The sequence below is a fragment of the Leopardus geoffroyi genome, chromosome B2 (assembly GCF_018350155.1).
Source record: "Leopardus geoffroyi isolate Oge1 chromosome B2, O.geoffroyi_Oge1_pat1.0, whole genome shotgun sequence".
NCBI classification, from domain to species: Eukaryota; Metazoa; Chordata; class Mammalia; order Carnivora; family Felidae; genus Leopardus; species Leopardus geoffroyi.
Genome location: NC_059332.1, coordinates 95,126,906 through 95,148,833, shown reverse-complemented (window position 1 = coordinate 95,148,833; position 21,928 = coordinate 95,126,906). Strand labels below are relative to the sequence as shown.

The following is a 21,928-nucleotide window of genomic DNA, read 5'->3' as shown; positions in this document are numbered from 1 at the left end:
CTCCTGGGCTGCTCTTAAAATCCTCCCCCCACTCCCCCCGCCCCCCCCCCCCCACACACACACACAAATGGTAGAAGCATTGGGAAATGCCTGCCAGTCCCTAGGCCAGGTGACAGGCAGGCAAGGCAGGGGGTGGTAACTGGGATCAGGAATGCTGGACTGCAGAGCACTATTGTCTGTGTCTGTTTGCACTGAGTTTGGCCCCAACTGTGAGCTTTCCCAAAACTGAAGATTCTCAGGTTGCCCAAGGAGGGGGTTTGGGAAACCAATGCAAGACATGTTTATCAATTACCCTGCCATGAAGAGAAATTGAACTATGATGTGTGAGCCACGGAACTGGGGTGATAATACAAAAGAAACAGAACACATGAGTTTACAACCATTGCCGTGTCCATGTGGAATTCAGGACTGGAAGGGCTTTGTGGTCATACCCATGCCATCCTCCCATGACTTCTAAGAAGCCAGGAGTACATAACACATGGAACACACACCACAGCTGTGAAGATTTGGGGCTGTAAAGCTTCTTCCTGATGGTCCAGAAAGCAAGACCAGAACACATATCACTAACCTAAGGATAAAGAATTAGAACTATTACAATGTCATGACTTTGAGGTCAAGCACCTTGTCAACTACTGTTTCCCCCACAGGGACAACAGTAGGTGCTCAATAAACAAACACATTGGCAAGAACAGAATTAAGGAACTGGCAGGATGAACAAAAGACCGCGATGCTCCCACTTGGGTCCTCTCTTCATTGGTAAATCTCAGATAAGGGCTTACCCATTGTGCTACCAACACTTCAACGCACCTCTAAAATGTGGATGCCCCACCACCCAGTGCCCACCGGAGACTTGGAGTGAAGGGAGATGTGGTTCCTTCATGGTTATCATGATCCATTATCCCTTCCCTTCCAAGTCCAGAGTCGCAGCCAGTAAAAATTAGGCCACCTCAAGCCCACTGCTCTTAAGGCTGGAGAGAGCCAAGGTCTCTCTCTCTGCCTCCCCACCACACCCGGGAACAGGAAGATGGGGGAATCGATTAATAAGCAAACCCGCCTGTTCGCTCTCAAGCTCGGCAATGGCTACACTGACAGCGAGGGACTTCGGGAAGGGGAGGGCGGAGGCGTGGTGGCCCCGGCCGGCGAGACCGGACGTGTACCCCGCGCGGGTGTCCCCGGCCCGCGCGGGTCCGTCTCCGGCGGGTGCCGGGCCGGGTAGCCCGGGGCGGGCGGGCCGGCGTGGCTGCGACGCGGCCTCGGCGGGGTGGCCCGTGTGCCCGGGCGGCGCGGGCGCGGCCGGCGCTCCTGCAGAGGGAGCTGTGCGCCCGGCCCGGCGCACGCACGGCGCCGCCCGCTCCCTCTTGCCGCCGCAGCCGCCGCTGGGCCCGCCCGCCGGGGAGGGGCTCCCGGCCTCGCCGACAGTTGCTTCCTGCTTCCAGCACGTCCTCGCCGCTTGCCGCCGGTCGGGTCGTGAGAGTCCTGGCCGAGAGCCGCCCGCCGCAGCCGCCGCCGCCCGCTCGGCCCCTGCCCGCGCCCCAGCCTCGCCCCGCGGCCAGCCCGGCCGGCTCGCGCCCGCAGTCCGCGCCCCCACGCCGCCCCACGCCCGCCCCTGGCCATGCTGTCCTTCCAGTACCCCGACGTGTATCGCGACGAGACCGCCGTGAGTACCCCAGCCCTCGCCCGCCGCGGGCGCCGCGTGTGCCGCCGCCCGCGGCCCCTCTCCCCGCAGCCCCTCGCCCCCTGCGTCCTTCCCCTCCCCCTCGGCCTTTGTTTGCGAGATACGGGCCGGGGGCGCCGGGCTCCTCCCGAGCCGCGGGGGCCATGGTGGCCGTCACTGGCCGCCTAGAGGCGGCAGAGCCCGAGGCCAGTCGCCGCTTGGCCGCCTCCTAAAAATCAATGGGGTCAAGGGCAGACACCCAGGTAGGAATGGGCGTTTGACGGGATTGGGAAGACAGAACGTGTCACTGTTTTTTGACTGGAGGAGGCTCCTGCTTAAATATGGTGGTAGGAGAAAGTGGGGATGTATGTAGATGATGTAAAATTCAAAAACAAAGGCAAACTTTTTAAACTTCCAAATTTAAAATCCTTGAAGTTCATTCATTCGGTATTAAAACGTGCTTCGAGCGCCTGCCGTGCCCCGGGCCAGGTACCGGGCGTGTGGTGCGGGGGTTGCAGACACAAGACCGTGGAATGGGGAGGGTGGAGCGGTGACCCCGTCGTGTTGCAGTGCTGATCCAAGTTTTCCTAAACAAGAGAAGGAGTTGATGCGGGTGAGAGGAGGGCTTTCGAAGGGAGAGGGGATGGCCTTTTTCAGAATGAGTTTGTTTGGCTTAGTGGAAGGGTTAGCCATCATTTACATAAGCTGTGGATTAGCTCAGGGTAACTGTTGAGATCTAGTGGGTGGAAATCTGGGCAAACACTCTTTTTGTGTAAAAATCAATTTGGCATCTTAAGAACTGGAATGAATCCAAATGTGGGCTTGATTCTCTGAGGAATAGCCAAATATCTCAGATTACTTAAAATAGAATCAGAATAAAAAATTTTTGTATATATAGATCTGTGGTGGTGGTTGTGTTGTTTTTCTGCTTCCTCTGACCCGATTTATGCCAGAACGTCTGTACTTCAAAGCACATTTCACTTTGGGTTAAAAGGTACTGAGGCTTTAAAGTAAAGGACATATTGTTTTAAATTAAGACTTCCAAGTGGCACTGATGCATTCATGGTTTCTTTGACCAGTGGCCATCTGGTAACCATGTTTTCTCAGTCTATTCAACTGCTTGCTTATTAAATTTACTTTAACAGCCCAAGAAGCTGTATTCCTGTGTTTCAAAGGGTTGTTCCCTTTGTGTATGGGAGTAAAGTGATCTTGCTGGAATGGAAAAGAGGGCAGACCAAGTAAGAAGACCTGAGTGCTAGTGCTGGTTTTGTCACTCACTAGCTGGATGCCTTTGGGCAGATCGCTTACCTGTTATGGGCCTTCTTTCTCATATATGAAATGTTAGTACTGGCTTGGCCAACCAACCACAAGGCTTAGGACTGACTTTTGCAGTAAGACTATCATCATTCATTTATTCCCGTGACAGTCTGGCCCTGCAGTGTGCCAGACTTCAGTAATCAGAAGACCTGTGACTATGTCAGTTCGGTTCTTAAGGATCTCTGAGTTTTCAGGATAGATTAAAAGTAGAAAGAACTATCGATTGTGTGACTTGATAAGTGTCATTTTAGTTGTGTTTTTAGTTGGGATTGCTTCTTGCTTAGTTTTTCCCTATTTGGGTTATCAAAATCCTGCCATTCTTGAAAGGGTTAAGTGAGGCTTTTATGAAGACGTCCAAAAGATTACGAACAATTAAGTCAAAAGGTTCCACAGATTTTGATATTCTACAGTTTCTTCTCATCAGAAAACTCACGAAAACCCTAAGCCTCATGGCCAAGGGAATATAGCTCAGGTCTGGCTTGGACCCTACTCTGTGCATCCCACGGTGTACTTATCCCAGCCCCGATAGCCTACATGGAGTAAGTATCTTTTTACTGTGATAGGGTCCTGATGACTAAAACCTTAGGCTAGATTTAGGCATTGGCTGAAATTGTCGCTTTCTTTTCTAGGTTGGGTTTGTCTCTCTCCAGCAGGTGTTAGAGATTGCTGTAGCTCTCTCTCTGTCACTTGAACATTTTCAGCCGAATACCAGGCAGTCTTCTGTTGACCTGTGGGGTTGGAGCATACAGCCGTTTTTGGTGAATTTCCGCCCTAATGAGCAGAAACTTGGAAACCATGATGCTTCCAATGCAATGCCATTGTCTGTACTGGCAGCATGTGCTGTCAGGAAATTCAGGCCTGCTGTAGGGGTTAGAAGAGTGTGTAGGGTGAGTGGAGAACACAGAGGAGAATGGGATTAATTTCCATCAGGGGGAAGAGATCATATGCGAATTGAGCCTGGAAGTTGGCCAGTTGGATAAGGTAGAAAGGACATTCCTGGCTGTGTGACCAAAATAAATCATAGTCATGTAGGGCTGGACGTTCGTGGACTTGCACTGTTTGCAGGATGGCAGTAAGGCTGTTGTGACCATCCATGGGTGGATAAGCTTGGGTGGGGGGTGGAAAGAAAAAAAAAGCGGGGCCAGGTTTGATGGGCTCTGCCTACTTTGTGTAGGACTCTGCAGTTTATCCTGAAGTCAGCAGGTGAGCTATTGAATGGTACAAGTAAAATATTGAATGCTAACAGTGCCTTATCAGGGCTGTATTTTTAAAGTCTTTTGGGGAGATGAGGAATGGCTGGCAAACTTAAATCATAAGGAGAACCACGTACTGCCCAACTTGAGTTCAGGGGATATGGCTACGAGACCACCCCATCTGTAGGGTACGGTCTTGTAGAAGAAAATGTAGGGGGGGCAGGGGAGTAGGGTGGTGGCACGAGGCTCCTGGGATTGTCTGTGGGATTGCCCTGGAGAGAATCAGTTTCCTGTCCTGTTTAAAAATGCCTGCTGAACACCTGCCCTTAATTGGCTTCAGATGGTAATGCTGGTTCTGGGAAGATGGAGCGGTTTCCTGACCACACACACCGTTCGGGAGGTTCTGAGTTAGGGTCCAGGTGTGGGCCTGCCAGTTTACACCCGTTGTAGTTCAGTAGCAAGCCCCACAGGCTTTGGGGTTAGCTCAAAGAGGGTCATGGGTTCTACTGTTTATTAGCCACCTGACTTTTGACAGTTGCTTTAGCTCTCTCCAGCTTTAGTTTCCTCACCTGGAAAATGAGTTGGTAATAGCTTCACAGTGAGGTACCATGGCTGAAGTCTATGGCACGGCTCTCTCCAAGTGAGCCGTAAATCTGCAGCCTTCACTCTCTCCTGCTAACCTCTCTGAATTGCATTCCATAATCTGAAAAATAGGAATATCATCCACCCTCTCACAAGGTTGCTTTACAACACTGGGCACCATAGTGTGGATAGTGAGTGAATGTGCGTTGCTTTGGATCTAGTATTAGGCAAAACTAACATGATTTCCTGTGAATCTTTTCTGCTTTCTTATGACAAGTTAATGGATACGTCTGAGTTTTAGGAACATCATGATCGAGGAACATTTTTAAAGTGTCTGGTGTGTCACCTCTGAGGAATATTTGGGGAAAAGCTGTTGGCAGTGTGCTTTGAGTCCCGGCTCTGGTTCTGAACTCGGTATGGCCCTGGGCACGTTGCCATCTTGAGCCTGCTGTTGCTCCTAAAAATGTTGGACTGGAAGATCCTTTACAACTCTAAATTTTTCTGCTTTCTTATTGTCAGAGGAAAAGAAGGTTGTTTTAAGCATATTTAAAACCACTTCAATGTGTGTAAAATGTGAAAGACTTGCAGATAAGAAAAGATACAAAATTTTCATTGAGTGGTAACAGTCAGCTAACATTTTTTTTAAATTTTTTTTTAACGTTTGTTTATTATTGAGAGACAGAGGCAGAGCATGAGCACGGGAGGGGCAGAGAGAGGAGGAGACACAGAATCTGAAGCAGGCTCCAGGCTCTGAGCTGTCAGCAGAGAGCCCAACCTGGGGCTCAAACCCACAGACCGAGCAAGATCATGACCTGAGCCAAAGTCAGATGCTCAACCGACTGAGCCACCCAGGCGCCCCTAACATTTTTTTTTTTTTTTAACATTTATTTATTTTTGAGAGAGCAAGAGAGAGACTGTGAGCAGGGGAGGGGCAGAGAGAGCGGGAGACAGAATCCAAAGCAGGCTCCAGGCTCTGAGCTGTCAGCACAGAGCCTGACACAGGGCTCAAACCCACAAACCAAGCGAGATCATGACCTGAGCTGAAGTCAGACGCTTAACCGACTGAGCCACCCAGGCGTCCCACAATCAGCTAATATTTAGAGAGCGTTTTCTTAAGGGTTCAAAATTGGTGATTTTATGAGGATTTGTCAGGAGAGATTCTAGTCTGGTTTTATGTCCCTTGTATTTGTCAGTTGTTTAATGAGAACAGTTTCTGAGTGTTCCGCCTTAACTGACCATTCTTCCAGGTGTGCATTTCTCCAGGTGTTCTCTCATCTGGTACCAGATAAGGAGAGATGAAGGCCCTTTGCAGAAAGCCTGGGGTTTTAGGCACCAAGAGGTCCTTCTTAAACTGGCCAGCAGCCACACTGGAACTTAGACCAGCTGGGGAAACAACAAATTTTCCTTTTCTGGGAGATTATTTGCCTCTATTAGGGAATAGCCCTTACCTTTCGATGTAATCGACAAAGCAAGGAGACAGATTAAAAATTCATCTGAGATCCTGGCATTCTTGTTCCCAAAAACCTATGAGAAACTGTAACAGGAATGTTGGAGTTGCTCAGAAGAGATTTACTGGGGAGATGTCCCTATGCTTTCAGTGACATTAATCAGGATAGTATGAAATGGAGAGATTTTGTGATGATTTTTACCTTTGGAAATTTTCTTTAGGCATAATCATGTGGGGAGCGGTGACTCCCGACTGCTCCTGTAGTGTGTGGGTCAGTTTCCGAGGCCAGGCCCAGGAATTTGGGCTTTTCAGGAGCTCGAAGGTGTCTCTGATGCTCAGCCGCCCGCGGGAGCTCCTTGAAGCCTTCCCCTCTGCTGGGCCCTGCTGCATGCACTAAGCAGTTGTCTTTCTTCGAATACCAGGGTAGTCTGAATGGGTGATGCCTCTGTGCCTCTTTTTGTAAGCATTTTGTAACAATACACAAAAGGGAAGAAAGGCTGCAGTTTTAGAAATGTTCTTTCATTGCACTTACGTCAGCTTTTTTAAAGCTGCTATCAACTGGAATCATTCTACCGCACGTTGGTAACCTGCTTTTTGGCAGTTTAGACTTAAAGACAAAAACCAATCATGTTTTATATAGCAGGGAGATTTTCTCATCATTAGTAAGCTCAGCAAGAACAGAAAAGAAGCAAATCAGCACGTGCGTGGTGGTTCCTTCACAAACATGCCCTTCTTGCATCCCTGGTGCATTGTGCGATTCCGTGCTTTGCCACTGACCACACATTTTCAAGTTTCTTTAGCACAGCGGCAGGCCTTTGTTTTGTGTTGTACAGACAGAGCAGTTCCCTATTCTGACCTTTCATCTTTCTTCCTTCTCCAGCTAAAACATTCTTTTCATGATGGGTGGCTTGACACCTTTGAGAACCTGCCAGCTTTGGTTCATGTGGTAATTTGGGCAGACACATTGCCAGTGAGCCAATTGGAGTATTTTGCCTGTCCTTATCCTATTTTTCCTCTGTTACATTCAGAAAATACTAATTTAATTGGGGGTTAGACTCTAATTGTCCAAAACCACATTTTGTCTTTTGCAGGTACAGGATTATCATGGACATAAAATTTACGACCCTTATGCTTGGCTTGAAGATCCAGACAGCGAGCAGACAAAGGTAATTGGGGCTTATAATTAAAGATAAGGTGGTCTTAGTACCTTGCCCCAAACCCTAGACTTCAGTAGCTATGGCTTTTCCTTTCTGGCACCTTCCTGTGTTTTCTGCCATGGGATGGTGAATATAGCTGTTGGTGCTACCACTTTTTGTCAAATGATCCATGGGAAAAAAGATGAAAGCATTTTTTGTCCCAGAGAAAAGAAAATGTTTGCAATACTGTTTATGGTTTATGGTAACACTGATGAAGCAAGAATTTGAAAGGAAAATATGAGAAAGAAAAAAACTGATTTTACCAAGTAAAAATGAAAACTTAGAGAAAAATTATGTGAATGAAACGTTGCCTAAAATATTTTTGCCAAAGGAAAAAAAAATCTTATAAAGTTGGGCCTTGAACAGTGTGGGAGGAGGGGTGGGGGTGGGGTCAAAGCCCCCTCCCTCCCCGCCCCCCCCCCCCCCCCCCCCCACCGCTGAAAATCCAACTACACCTTTTGACTCTCCAAAAACTTAACTACTAATAGTGACTGGAAGCATCACCAATAACAGAAACAGTCCACACACGTTTTTTAAAAGTAGTGTGTGCTGTATTGTTTCAGTAAATTAAGATAGAGAAAAGAAAAGGGTATTAAAATCGTCAGGAAGAGAAAATACATTTGTAGTCCTATACTGTAAACAGTCCATGTGCAAGTGGACCCACACAGTTCAAACCTATGTTGTTCAAGTGTCAACTGTATGTTGAACAAATACCAGGTCTTGAAAACTGAGTGCTGGTCTTGGATCACTTATTGATTTTAATGCAACAAAAACAAAATGAACCAAATTGTAAATATAAGAACATTCTTATATTTTATGGAAGTAATGGGTTGAAGGGAGAATTTTCTGCTCTGCCTAACAATGCAAATCTTTACTGTTCGTTTGGAGAAACACATAGTATTTTGAGCTGAAGTCTCATTCCATTAATGAAAGTACCCCTGAGTGCTATGTCCCACAGATGTTCTGTCCTTGGAGTGCCCAGATCTTGTCATGTAGGATTCATCCTTACATATACTGTAAGTTTGTTAATCAAGTTTGCTTGGGTGAAGGGATCGTGTTTCTCCAATCCATGTCAAGTTCCTTGACTCTTAATTTATAACTATATTTACATATTACTTAGTGCATGGGAATATGTACGCTATTTCTAATATGCTCACTATTCCGGAAATTTATTTGAACTTCTTTAGAATCCCAGAGTACATTTCCATTTTTTAAAAAAGCAACGCTAAATGCACTCTGGGTGGTTTTCCAGACCTGCCGCCAATAAGCCTATGTCTTAGCTCCTCCTATGTCTTGTGGTCCCCTGCCACCAATAAATACCAGTGTTCTCTGGAGAAGTCAACTCAGGTTTCCAAGGCAGTTCAGATTTGCCAGGAAAGCATTCCCTCCCGATGTGGGTCTGGCTAGTGGGCTTGGGATTCTCCCCTTGCCCATTCCCACCTCCCATTCCTGCCTGGTCGGTCTGTGGGGTAACAGATTCCACCACTTTCAAATCCTTGGGAAAGAGCTTGACGAGGAAAGGAATGGGGCAAAGGGCTTAGCCAGGCACGGTAGTCTGTGCAAGAGGAGAAAGTAGAGGCAGGAAGAGGTGGTCCTGGAGTAAAATTCATGTCGTCTCTTTCTTCTTCCTTCGTTCCCATGCACCAGCTTGCCTGCTTTCCTTTCTTCCACCCTTTCCTCTTCTTTCCAGCAGGTGTGTCCTTTTTGGCTCGCTGTAGAAACCCTTATAACCTCTTCCCTACCTTTTGTCCTTGAAGTAAGCACACCACCATTTTGAGATTTTCTAATGGTTTTTGCTTATACCTATAGTCCTTCTTATCTCCCTTTCCCGACTCCTCAAGAAAGACAAAGGTCTCATGGGTGAGAATTATTGGTATTCAGGTTTTCAGTTCTCTTTCATGAAACATTAGTTACAAAGGTGGAGGGATAGAGATTCCACGATGAGAAATAGATGGGGATCTTTGAGAGTGGGTGGGGCTCTAACTCTGCAGGGAAGGCGAGGAGGCTTAGGGAGCAGATGTGGGGCTGCCTCCTCACCTCGACCCTGCCAGGAATGACCTTGATCACTTGGCATTGGCCTGAGCCGAGACAGGGATGGAGCCTGGGAATGGAGAGTCACAGGCAGCTACCTAACCTGTAATGGATGGGAAGCACCAGGAAAGGAGTGAACTTCCTGAGTGCATCTCTTGGAAAACTGCCCCAAAGACTGTCTCTGTGATGATTACTTTGAGGTATTGGCTGCAACCTGAATTTCTTCAGGCTTTGATGGTGATTGAGGGATTCAGTAGTGTCAGAGTGACCCAGTTTTTGCTTATGTGTTAATGAACACATGCTTTGCTGTTCCTTAGTTGATACTGGCTGGTCCTGTGGTTGACAAGCCACTTATTAGTAGATGAAAAACTTCGCTAGTGATCTTACAGTTCACATTTGCTAGAAGCTAATGAGTATATGCTATTATTTTCACGGTATACATTTATTGGGTGCTTACTGTGTGCCAGGCACTTCATCGGTAGCTTTGCATCCCCTATCATTTAATTCTCAAAGCCTAAAGCAGAGCTTTTTATTTTCCCCATTTTACAGATGAAGAAATGGAGTTACTGAGTAATTAAGTAACACGCCCAAGGTCATTCAGCTAATAAGTGTGGAGGTAGCTAGGTGGTTATCAACTTTATGTTAAAAACTAATAAAAGGGAAAAGACTCTGGGTGTAATAGCTTTGGGGGGAATATATTCATGTCAGTGCTTGCCGTGGGACTTGGCCATCCTCCTGCGGGGACTATGGGCTGTGGCCGCTGTGCCCACACTGGCCTGTGCGGACAGCTGCCCTTGGGTGTCAGAGTGGCTTTGAACCTTTACCTCCTCCCTGCAGTCTTCTCACACACCCATCTCCCTCCTTTCCAGACAGGTTCGTTAATGACCAAGGCTAGTAATATCATCTGGTTTCTGAGGAGTTATTTTTTTCTAATGTGTTTTTCTAACGAGCAGAAGAGCAGCACGAATATTTCCTGTTCATGGTTAGACACATGTACACAAAGGTGTATTAGTTACACCTTGATGTAAAGAGGAATATTTTCACATAGCCTCCAAAACAAAGAAAAACCAGTCAGGGAAGTGAAGAACATTTGTAGCTCTTTTATACTAAATTCTGAAATGCTATCAGGAGGTCTTTGATTTAATCTAGTATGTAATATGGGTTATCCATTCCTGACAGTGACTGGCATTTAAGGCTTTATCCCTTATAAAAGAATATCAGAGCAGACTTGTAACTTAAAAGTAGGAGGTTGTTGAATCTAGATGAATCCCTTAAAGCTGTCAAGGCCCATATAATCCTATTTTATAGGAAATGCTCCAGATTGTAAAAGATCCTATACAACAACTCACTTGACTCTCTGAAGCAAATCCAACCTTGATATGGAAACTTGAGATACTTTGTACAGACCAGCCCTACCCAGTAGATACATACCAGCTACATGTATAATTCAAACTTTTCAAGTACCCACATTTTAAGAAGTACAAAGAAACAAATGGAATTATTTTATAGTACTATATTTAATTAGTATTTTCAAAATATTAGTATCTCAACAGGTAATCAATATAAAATACTATTAAAATACGTTCCACTTTTTTGCAATGAAGTTTTTGAAATATAGTGACTATTTTACACCCCTAGCATGTATCAGTTCACAGCAGCCACACTTCAGGGGCTCAATAGCCACATGTGGCTAGTAGCTCCTGTGTGGGACAATGAAGATGTAAGGACCAACGTTTCTTGTGAGTATTAAGAATATAAATGAATGTTAGTAGATTTAAAAGAAAGTTGAATTTATCACAGGAATTAAGGAAGAGTTTAATATAGAAATAGATTAAATAAAGCTATATAATTATCCTAATTAATATTAAAAAGAAATTAAAGGGGTGCCTGAGTGGCTTAGTCGGTTAAGCATCCGGCTCTTGGTTTCAGCTCAGGTTATGATCTCATGGTTTGTGGGTTTGAGCCCCACATTAGGCTCCGCACTGACAACACGTGGAGTCTGCTTGGGATTCTCTCCCCCTCCTGTCTCTCTGTGCCTTCCCTGTTCTTGCTCGCTCAATTTCTCAAAATAAGTAAGTAAACTTTAAAAAATTAAAATCTAAAAGTACAGTTGGAATTACAGTGCTTTATCAAGGTGACATCTCATTCAAAACAGCACCTTAAATACTAGGCTAAATGTCTCTGTTACTACGATTCTTATATGTTCACAAAGCTTTGATCAGTACAATAAAACATGAACCAAAATTTGGAGAGAAGAAAGTAAAAATCATGAATTGTAGATTATATGATCATGTATCTAGGAAGCCTAAGGGAAACAAATGAAAACTTACCAGAATTAATGATTCCATAAAGTGATTATGTATAAAATAGTATATACAAAAGAAATACAAAACTGTCAGCTCTTACATGTACCATCAGTAATGAGAAATTAACCCATCTGAGAGCAACAAAAAGCAAACACTTGGAAATGAGAAAGAGATTTCGTGCCTACTGGGAAAGTAATAATGCCACTTTGAAAATACAGAGATTTCTCAAAGGCTCAGTTTGGGGTGTTATATCTTTTTTTTTTATTAAAAAATTTTAAGTATATTTATTTATTTTGGGGGGGGGGAACAAGCAGGGGAAGGGCAGAGAGAAAGGGGGAGAGAGAGAGAGAGAGAATCCCAAGCAGGCTCTGCATTGTCAGCACAGAACTTGATGTGGGGCTCAAACCCATGAAATGCGAGATCATGAGCTCAGCCGAAACCAAGAGTCACATGCTTAACCAGCTGAGTCATCCGGGCGCCCCAGGGTGTTATTTCTAATAGTGAAAATTTTCCAACAATAGTGTAGTGTTTAAGTAGAATATGTTGAATCTGTTCAATGAAGTAATAGGTGCATCTGTTAAAATGTTGAGCTATAAAGATTGCGTGCTAACGTGAAAAAGTGCTTGTGGTAGAATATTAAGTGCGAGGATAAAAATTGCAGTGCTCCAAATGGTTACAACATTAAAAACGACCTTTGTAAAATGATTGTAGGAGAACCTATATAGGGATAGAAACTAAACAACAAAAATCAGATAAAGGGAAAGTTCTGGGTTAAAAGCACTTTAGAGAAGAGCTAAGTATGACTCTTGAAGCATCTGATCCATAGTGAAATCTCACTGGTGTAAGTGGAACACCCGGGTGACCTTGGAAGTTTTCAGCATGAAGAGCTAGAGAGGGAGGTTTGCAGTCATTAAAAATGATTTGGAGACTAAATAGGCAGGCCCCAACAGGCAATTAGCTCCTACTCTCCTTTCAACAGGCATTTCCAGCATGTCCTTTGTAGATCGTAGGAGGCACTTTGGAGCAGTCTTCCTGCACACCCGTATTTGATGCTGAGGTCAACTTGAGCCTTCAATCTAACAACGAGGCTCTGCTCCCCTGTCTTCCATCCACTGACGTTAACGTGCACGTGATTGACATCCTCATCTTTAACTTTCTAGATTTCCCTCCTAGAAACAAGAAACAAACCCCAAACCCCACCCTCTGTGTAGCTTTTCTCAACCTCTTTCTTCCTCTTTGTTGGTGTCCTGGCCCTTCAGGGGTGCCCTGGTCAGTTGTTATTTCAGATTTTACCATGTGCCATCTCCCTCTCTTCCTCTGTCCAGGAGTCACTCCACACGCCCCGTGACATAGCTGACCCTCTTTCTTTGTCACCATACCCGGTAATATTGCCCGTCAACATAGACCAGCCTCCTCAAATCCAGAAACTTCCCAACCCTATGTTCTTCACTGTGCACGTGGACCACATGTTCGGGGGAGTGGTGGAGACTTGCATCTGTCCTGTCCAGCAGACTGCTCTGCCATTTGGCCCTGCGTTGACTCCCAAGTCCCCAGACTCTGCTTCCATTGCTCTCACAGCTGAGATGGCAGTCTCACTTTGAGGTCATTGTGACACTACTAAACGAGTATTTGTCTTGGCCTCTCCGCTCACTGCGGTGCAGTCATTCCACCCTGTTTGCTCCCTTTCCTGATAGTGTGATAAATTCTTCTCTCTACATCATTGGGCTTGGTTTTGCAGCCCCAAGGTCTAGACGGAAGCAGTGTCCTTGTAGGCTCTTCAGGAGACTCTCTGTCTTGCCCCACGTTTTGTGGCTCCAACTTCTTAGTTGCATATGCCAGAAGTTGTTACTGAGTTACTGAAGGGGAGATACAGAGAATGGAGGGATTTATACCTTTCAAGGGATAGCCCTCTTAGTTGTAACTAATTGTCAAATCTGCCTTTCACAGAAACTCTGTCCTGGGACTTTGGTACAGCAGTAGCTAAGTGTAGAATATGATCTGCATATACCTAAGGACTAATTTTGTTTTCTCCCTGAGAGTGGCCCTAGGCAAAATGAGAGCCACATCAAACAGCTCTGTTTCCTTGGTGGATCTCACGAGAGAAGAACGTTAGTGAGAACCAGCAACAACAAAACAGTTGTTTTAGTTTATGTTCATTCCTTCTGATAAAATAAAATTGCCATCTGTGTCAGAGAAGATCAAAGGAATACACAACATAGGTCTTCTCTATGACATTATTTGCTCTCCCTTCCCATTCTCCCATTGGGCTGACTAGTTGGAGATAGCTCATTACACCTGCTGATAAGAGGCTGAGAAACGTAGGGAGGAGAGCAGGGGTCCTTCAGTCTTTCAGAGTAAGAAACCTGGACACGTTACCTTTCCCTTCCCCTGTCCTTACACTGTTTCCTTCTCTGGCAGGGAAGATTTAAATCTTAAATGACTTCTGATCATCTCTAGGATATTGAAGCAGCCTAGGATTTCAGTGTAGGTATTTTAGTGTCACAGAGGTCAGTGGAGAACAAAGTTTAAGGAGGTCAGCACCTGCTTTCAGGCATCCTTCCTGCCTATTGTGAGTCTGTTTTCTTGTTCGTTTGCTAGCTTTTGTTTTCATTGTTAAAGGTTAACCCTAAATGTATGTAGTGTGAGGAGTTTCTGCTCTGTTCCGGTACCAGTCTGGCCCAGATCTCCCTGGACACTGGGCTTTCCCTAGCATGGAACCAGAGCCAACCTGTGGAAGAAGTAGCTTGGAGCTGGGTGAGCAGAGTTCATTTGTCCAGTTGCATTTCTACAGCAGGCCACCGCGCTGTCAGGCTGCAGAGCCAGCAGAGTTGAAGGTTGCTCCCAGGACTTCCAGTGCTTGAAGGGCTAGTCTCTGAGCCAAAAGACAGCAGATGAAGTTCACTGGAAATTAATTGGCTTGGGTTTATGATGTTCTTTGAAGACTTTAGGACACACTGAATATCCTTTTCGTGGATAGTTTTTCATCCTGTGCACTTGCAGGCACTCCTCATATTACTTCTGTTGGGAAGCAGTGTGGAGGCAGAGAACATTTGCCAAATGGGACTGCAAGGCAGAACACACAAATCAGAGCTCTTGTCCTTCCATTTTCTTGTTCTATGACCATGGCAGGCTACCTAGCCTGGATTCATTTTATTCGCCTATAAAATGAGTATTATCAAAATCACTTCCAAGGTTTTACTGACCTTCACCTCAGAAAATGCATGGAAGAATTCATTTTCCGTACCCGGCAGAGGTCTGCACAAAGATGGTGTAGCTTGGGGCACTGCTGCGTAACCGTAGCGGGATATAGACCTTCAGATGCTAGTGCTCCAGCTGCTTAGTCAGAATGTCCAACTTCAAAGACTCTTCTATTTTCATCCAGAAAACTAAGGATTTTCCTTTAGAATCCTAGGTGTTTAAGGTAAAGAGGCTCACGCTCTGTGCGTTGGTATTTTTCCATGGGACTGTGACTTCTAAGTGAGGTTCCCGTGTTCTAAAGCGTGATGATTAAACTAGGGCAGAGATTACCCTCAAACTATCTGGTAGTACCTCTTTTAACTGGGGCCTTGTGAACGCCCTTGGCAAAGCTGGCCTGTGAAACACTCGTCCACCCATTCATTACTGTTCCATGTAGGACCTGGATTGGGAATTACTACTGTGCTGTCCTTCTTGATTGGAAACAGGAGGCGCTTTAGGTAAATATGTTACCACATATTATCTCAGGTTCCTAAATGTCTCACTCATCACCTCCTTTGGAAATGTTTTTCCTTATTGTAGTTTGTAAATACACTTCTTATAAATCCACAGTGGAAATATGTAATTAGGGAAACAACTTCCTTTTGATGTATGGATGGGATAATCATCAAAAGTATGAGGAAGTTGCTGGTACTGGACCATCTTCTTTTCTAAGTGCTGCTGGCTTTTTTTCTCTTTTCTCATGCCTTCTATAACCAGGGTTTGTTTATTTATTTTGAGAGAGAGCATGCACATGAGCTAGGGAGGGGCAGAGAGAGAGAGAAAGAGAAAAACAGAATCCCAAGCAGGCTCCATACTGTCAGTGTAGAGCCCTATGTGGGGCTTGAACCCACGAACTGTGAGATCATGACCTGAGCCGAAATCAAGAGTCGGACACTTAACCGACTGAGCCACCCAGGCACCCATGTAACCAGGGTTTTGATGCAAGCAGCAGAAATGGATTCTGGCCAGCTTTAGCAAATAAGGAATTTATGGCAAGGATGAGCCCAGCTCCTGGGGTAGACTGAAGGGCTAGGCTTGGCACAGACAGGAACCAGATAGTTCTAGTGCAGAAATTCCAATTTTCACCCTGCACTGCTAATGGCATAAATGATCTTCACTTTTTCAATTGCCTGTCCCTTGTTTAGTGACTCTCCCGGGAGAGGGAGTTTTGATTGGCCAAACTCCAAATGTGTGCTCACTCCTTGGCCGAACTGTGGTAATGGGAAATTTGGTAGAAGCCCCAGGGACCCTCTTTGGCTTTTGTACTGTCAGGAAGCTACCTGGAATTACTGTCTGCTAAGAAGGGAGGACACTGGAAAGGGGGAATGGATGCCGGCTACCCGAAATGCCACAGGTCTGCTGGCTTCATCCTCTCTCCCTTCTCCGTATGTGTTCGTTCCCTTCCCTGTTCCCTGTCTTTCCTCTCCTATCCAGGCTTACCTGTGTGTCCACTGTGGCAAGCATTAGATCAAACTGGGAGGAGGAGCAGACACTCTGTCAAAAGCCAGACAGATGTGGCCCCTGCCGGCATGGAATTTATGTGTTAGCACAGGAGAACCAGCGATTGGGGGTGTGCAAGCCACTTAACCTTCGAGCTGCTAGAGTTCTGTGCTGAAAAGAGGCTCAGACACATCCTGAGTCTCATTTTAGAAAAGCAGACCCCAGACCACTGACAAAATGCTTAACGTGCTTGAATACATTTAATAGTGACATCTTGCCTGTGGGCAGTTACTTGACTTTGGTTTTTAATCATCATGGTGTTCCTATGAGAAATGCCGGTCTCAGATATGTTTGGGAAAACCATTGGTAAAGAGCTAACAACTGAAGAACTGAGATAACTCTGACTTCTCCCGGGCTCTCTTCCCCACTGCCCCCAAACTTAGCTATCTAAAATCCACTCACCACCCCATGCTGCCATTTCCATGGAACAAAGCACTTAGTCATAAAAACCACCTTCGTTGGGCACTTAGTAAAATATAGGTCTCCAAACGGTAATTCTGGAGCATCTGATTTCAGTAGAAATCTCTGTCTCCCAGATAATTCTTAAGGTCCAGAAAGCTTGGAAAAACTGCCCTAGAGAATGCTTAGACATGGTTAGGGAAAGCTGGTAACACCTTTGATAGTAACACCACTTTCAAGAGTCAAGTCGATGCCTCACTGTTGTTTATAGCATCTTTATAAATCAGAGGGACAGTGTTTGTGGTTCTGACGTTTTCATTGGGCAATATCAAGGCAAGTGTTAGAATAAAGACTTGAGGGACTCTCCTACGTAATATTGTACGGCACTGACCATTTCTGTCAGCTGTCTGTTTAATCATACACGTGATTCTTAGGAATTCCAGTTCTGCCTCTATAAAATCTCATGCCTTTCTCCTCTTTCTCTCTTTCTTTCTTTCTTTCTTTCTTTCTTTCTTTCTTTCTTTCTTTCTTTCTTTTTTTTAATTCCTACTGACACTGCTCTGGTTCAGGCATGCATTGCCGTTGTGCTAGACATTCAGTAGCTTCCTAACTTGTCTCCCTTCTAGGATTTTCTTTCTACCCTGTTCCCCCCAGCAACTAATGGGAACCCTTAGAGATCTTGGAACCTGCATGTTCATGGGAAGGCAGTGGGTAGGATCATTTAATGAGCAGCTTTGGAGGTAGAAAGACAGGTTTGAATCTTTACGCCACAATTTCATCAGATGTGATGTTGGTCATATTTTTTAACCACTCCAAACTTCAATTTTCTGATTTATAATTTGGAGCAAACTACTCTGTATGGTTGTGGTGAAAATTAAGTGATAATTTTGAACCATGCAGCAAAATGGTGGACACAAGTAAGTGCTTGATAAATGTTTGCCACTGCATTTATTGTAGAGCACTTTAAATAGCATGGAAATTATCTGCTTGATAATTTAAAGCTATGTGGGACAAATTCTTTTGTTGCAATTAATTCTTAGGCTCTTTTCCTCCACTTTCTTTCGTGGTTATTGCCCTGCTCAGATCTTTCTTTCTTTTTGGATCGATTTTTATCCTTTGTATTTCCTAGAACATTGCCCACATCATTGAGATCCTAAAATGTACCAGCATGGGGTTAGTGTAATATCTCTTACGTCCCCAACTCTACTCTCTCTGTCCGTGGCTATATTTCTTCATCATTTCTAATATTGAGTTTCTGCAACATTTCTCCCCTTTCCTTGATTAGCTTATCCAGAGCTTTGGTTGAGTCTGTTTTTTCCCTTTTTAAATTTTTTTTTTTTAAAAGAAGCCATTCGAGGACTTAGAAGTTATACTCTTTTAATTTTCTAGTTAATTTCTTCTCATGTTCTTTTGTTACTTTAAAACTTTGATTTGAATGTTTAGTTTCATTTCACTTTCTCATGTACTGATAAGACACCATTCATGTAGATACACTTTTCTCAGCTCCGCCCACCAGGACTTGGGCAAACTTTGGGTCATTTCCTCCTCCTCCTAGGCTGCTCATGTTCTACCAGCCTTACCTTGCTCAGCAGATGGCAGGACTCCTGGAAGAGCTGTTAGGATGCCGGATTAGTGGTACTTGAAACCCAAGTCATTCCAGCTCATGTGAAAAAAGGAGCAAAGTGGCTGTAATTGGTGACCAGGATGTAAGAGCCTTTAGGCACAGCCTGATCCAGGAGTGCACATGATATTTCTGGAAACCTGTTTCTCTTTGTCTCTCAGGTCATCTGCTTTTCTCTGATTGTTTTGTTTTCCAGTAGCCTCTTCCATGTGGTAGGAAAAGATGGGCCTTGTCTCTTTCAGTTTTACTCAGTCCTCATGGTCCCAAATCCCATAAGATAAGATAACTTCTGTCTGCCAGTATGCATCCCTGTCACTGAAAAAGGATTCTGGTTGCTTTGCCTGGGTTCATGACTCCTTTATTGACTTGCCTATAGAGAAGAATGGATGGAAAGACTGCTTACAGAAATGGATAGGGTTTTTTTTTTTTTTTTTTTCACTTTTTTGTTTTTTTACATTTATTTATTTTTGAGAGACAGAGAGAGACAGAGCATGAGTGAAGGAGAGGCAGAGAGAAAGGGAGACACAGAATCTGAAGCAGGCTCTAGGCTCTGAGCTGTCAGTACAGAGCCTGACACAGGGCTTGAACCCACGAACCATGAGATCATGACCTGAGCCGAGGTCGGACGCTTAAGCAGCTGAACCACCCAGGCGATCCGATAGGGTTTTCTTATATAAAGAATATAGAAAGGAGTTAGCATAGTTAGAATACAGACAGAGGTAGCAGTAACGTCATATGACAGATGGTGCAATCTACTGGTACTCAAAAACAGTAAAATCTGATGGAGAGAGAGGGTAAAACACAAACTTCCTGAAAGCATAACTGTCACTTTCCAGACCCAGCTTGTTTATTCGAATGCAGAGCACCTCACCTGTGCCAGACATACCTCAACCGTCACAGTGTGATTGCTGTCCTTCAGGACAAGGCACACCCAGACACCAGCACTGTGTGCATAAGTCACAGAACAAGCCCTTGGACCCAGTGCAAGCCTCATCCTGTATGGGTGTTCTTCCTGGCCCTGGATCAGTCCCTGGATCGAGGGTTGGGGTGCTCAAATGGCCAATAGAAGTCACACACTGTTCCCCCACTCTATCAGTAGGACTTCTCAAGGGTACCAAGATACAGATATCACCTTCAAATGTTTTGCCACATCTCATGAATTTTAACTCTTTTAATAGTCTTATTTTTCTTGTTTTCTAAATATTATTGTTGCTGTTTGGATTCTCTTATTGAAAAAAATAGTTATTTAAGAGAGGATGTGTATGCATTTAACTTCTTCATGATCAGGTTTTTAGTTAGGTTTAGATTTGAACTACTGTCTGTCCTTGCCAGGTTTCTGGTTAGTAGCATGTGCCCCAAAGGACCAAGCCAAATGGAGTTCAAGTTTCAGCTTTGAATGGACTTCCTAGTAGTGACTAGATTTGAGAACAAGACTTGACTGTAAGGTCAAACTGATTCGCCCATATGGGATGGGCATAGGAGGTGAAAAAGAGACCTGGCTGGGATTCTGGAAGGCCCCACCTGTACTGTTAATCACATGCAGCTGGAAGCTCAGTGTGAGCCTTCCTTGCCTGAGGGTGGACGGTCCGAGAGAGAATAGGTGCACCCACTCTGGGGTTTTAATGTTAAAAGACAAGCCCCATGGAGTTGGGGCTCTTACCACTTGAATTCACTCTTTCTCCTCCTGGGGAATAAGTAAGTAATGGGTTTGTGGGGCTGGGAAAAGAAAGTAGCATTGTGCTTTTACTGTGACCTGAATCCCCTTTTTTTCTTGGAATTTAAGATTTCCTTTGTTGTCTGAGGTACTGCTAATTATTTAAAAATGTTCAGTGAGTACTGGAAAATATGGGATACTCATTTCTCTCTCTCTCTTTGTATAAACTTCTCATATTAGTTTTATAAAATATATTATTTCCATTCCTTTATAGTCTCAATTTCTAGACCTGTTTCCTGAAGCAGTTGTGTTTAATTTTCTGTTTGGCATGACCTGCCTTCAGTTTGCTGTGTGACTGTCCAAATCTCCGGGCCCTGAGTCCTGGAGCCTCATGGATGAGCTTTGCCGCCCCTTACCTTCTTTTTTATAAGGGTGTCCCTGCACTTGGAGAGTCATATCTGAATTCTGCCATACTCCCAGCAGTGAGAGGGGACCCACATATGCATCTCCCTCTGGCCTCCAGGAAGCACTCAGCCTCCTCGTGGCTGGGACCGTGTTGTTCTGCCAGACCTTCCTCTGACACCAACCTGTTTTCTTCAGAAGGCCCTGAAAGTTGCTTTAACCAGGTCATATACACGCATGCATATGTCTGTGTGTATAATTTACAGCAGAAACTCCTCAAATGATGGTGATGGATAGCACCATTCCTAGTTTTTGTTGTTTATTTGGGAAGAGTGGAGGTTGATAGCCCTGTGCAAGTTAATGTCCTACCTAAGACTCCCTCTTGGTCATCTTGACACCTGCCTGCCCCACTCTCTCTCACCCCTGCCTCATCCTGGAAATAGTTTCTCCTTTATTCTCTTGTAGCATTTCCCTTTATCCCTGATTCATCTGTTTAATCTTATGTTAATTGTGGTGTTTTATATATATACAGCTAGTTAGTGAGTAACTGTGTGCTTCATTTTTACTCATATATGTATGAGTTATGCTTATTAAAGGATGTGAGGTATTTTGTGGATTAAAATACAGTGCATGTGAGGACAACTTGAAGAAATTCTTTCTGAAGACAGGGTAAAGGAATCTCCAGCTCCCAACCTGAGTGACCCTTTGCCAGGTAGCTCTTCTTTCCTTTTCTTTCATGGTGGTGAGACTTTAAGATGAGCTCCTACCAGGGGCGCCTGGGTGTCTCAGTCGGTTGAGCATCTGACTTCGGCTCAGGTCATGATCTCATGGTCTGTGATTTTGAGCCCTGTGTCAGGCTCTGTGCTGACAGCTCAGAGCCTAGAGCCTGCTTCAGATTCTGTGTCTCCCCCTCTTTCTACCCCTCCTCCACTCATGCTCTGTCTCTCTCTCTCTCTGTCAAAAATAAATAAACTTAAAAAAAAAAAAAAAAGATGAGCTCCCACCAGAGTTTTGTGTGCACAGTACAGTATTGTTAACTACAGGCGCAGTGCCATGCAGCACATCTCTAGAATTTACTCTGTGTGCATAACTAAAACATTGCCTTGCTGTGGAGCTTTCTAATCTTCAAGGGAAGCGGGAGGTATAAGCCAAGTTTCTTAGTCCCGAGCAGCTATTCAGTGCGTTCACATCCATTCATTGCTATAAAATCCAAACTGTTGATCTTCTTCAGAGGCTCAGCTGCAGGTGTCATTAATGGGCTTTCAGATTCCAGTCACTTGGACAACACTCTGTAATCGACTGTGGACGCCGAAGCTTCTTGAGGAACGAAGAGAATTCTAATTCTCCTCACCCTGCTCCTTTATCATCATGGATGTCCTCCAGTTTTGT

At 44.8% G+C, this 21,928-nt stretch overlaps 1 protein-coding gene across 1 annotated transcript in view; it reads left to right on the top strand.

Moving 5' to 3' along the window:
- Positions 1–1,307: 1,307 nt before the first annotated feature.
- LOC123608789 (prolyl endopeptidase) overlaps positions 1,308–21,928 on the top strand; it is a 120,247-nt gene continuing 99,626 nt past the window's right edge. The window contains exons 1-2 of the mRNA XM_045499172.1: positions 1,308–1,657; positions 7,285–7,359. Coding sequence (XP_045355128.1) covers positions 1,613–1,657; positions 7,285–7,359 — 120 coding nt within the window. The 5' untranslated portion in view covers positions 1,308–1,612. The remainder of the gene's footprint in view (positions 1,658–7,284; positions 7,360–21,928) is intronic.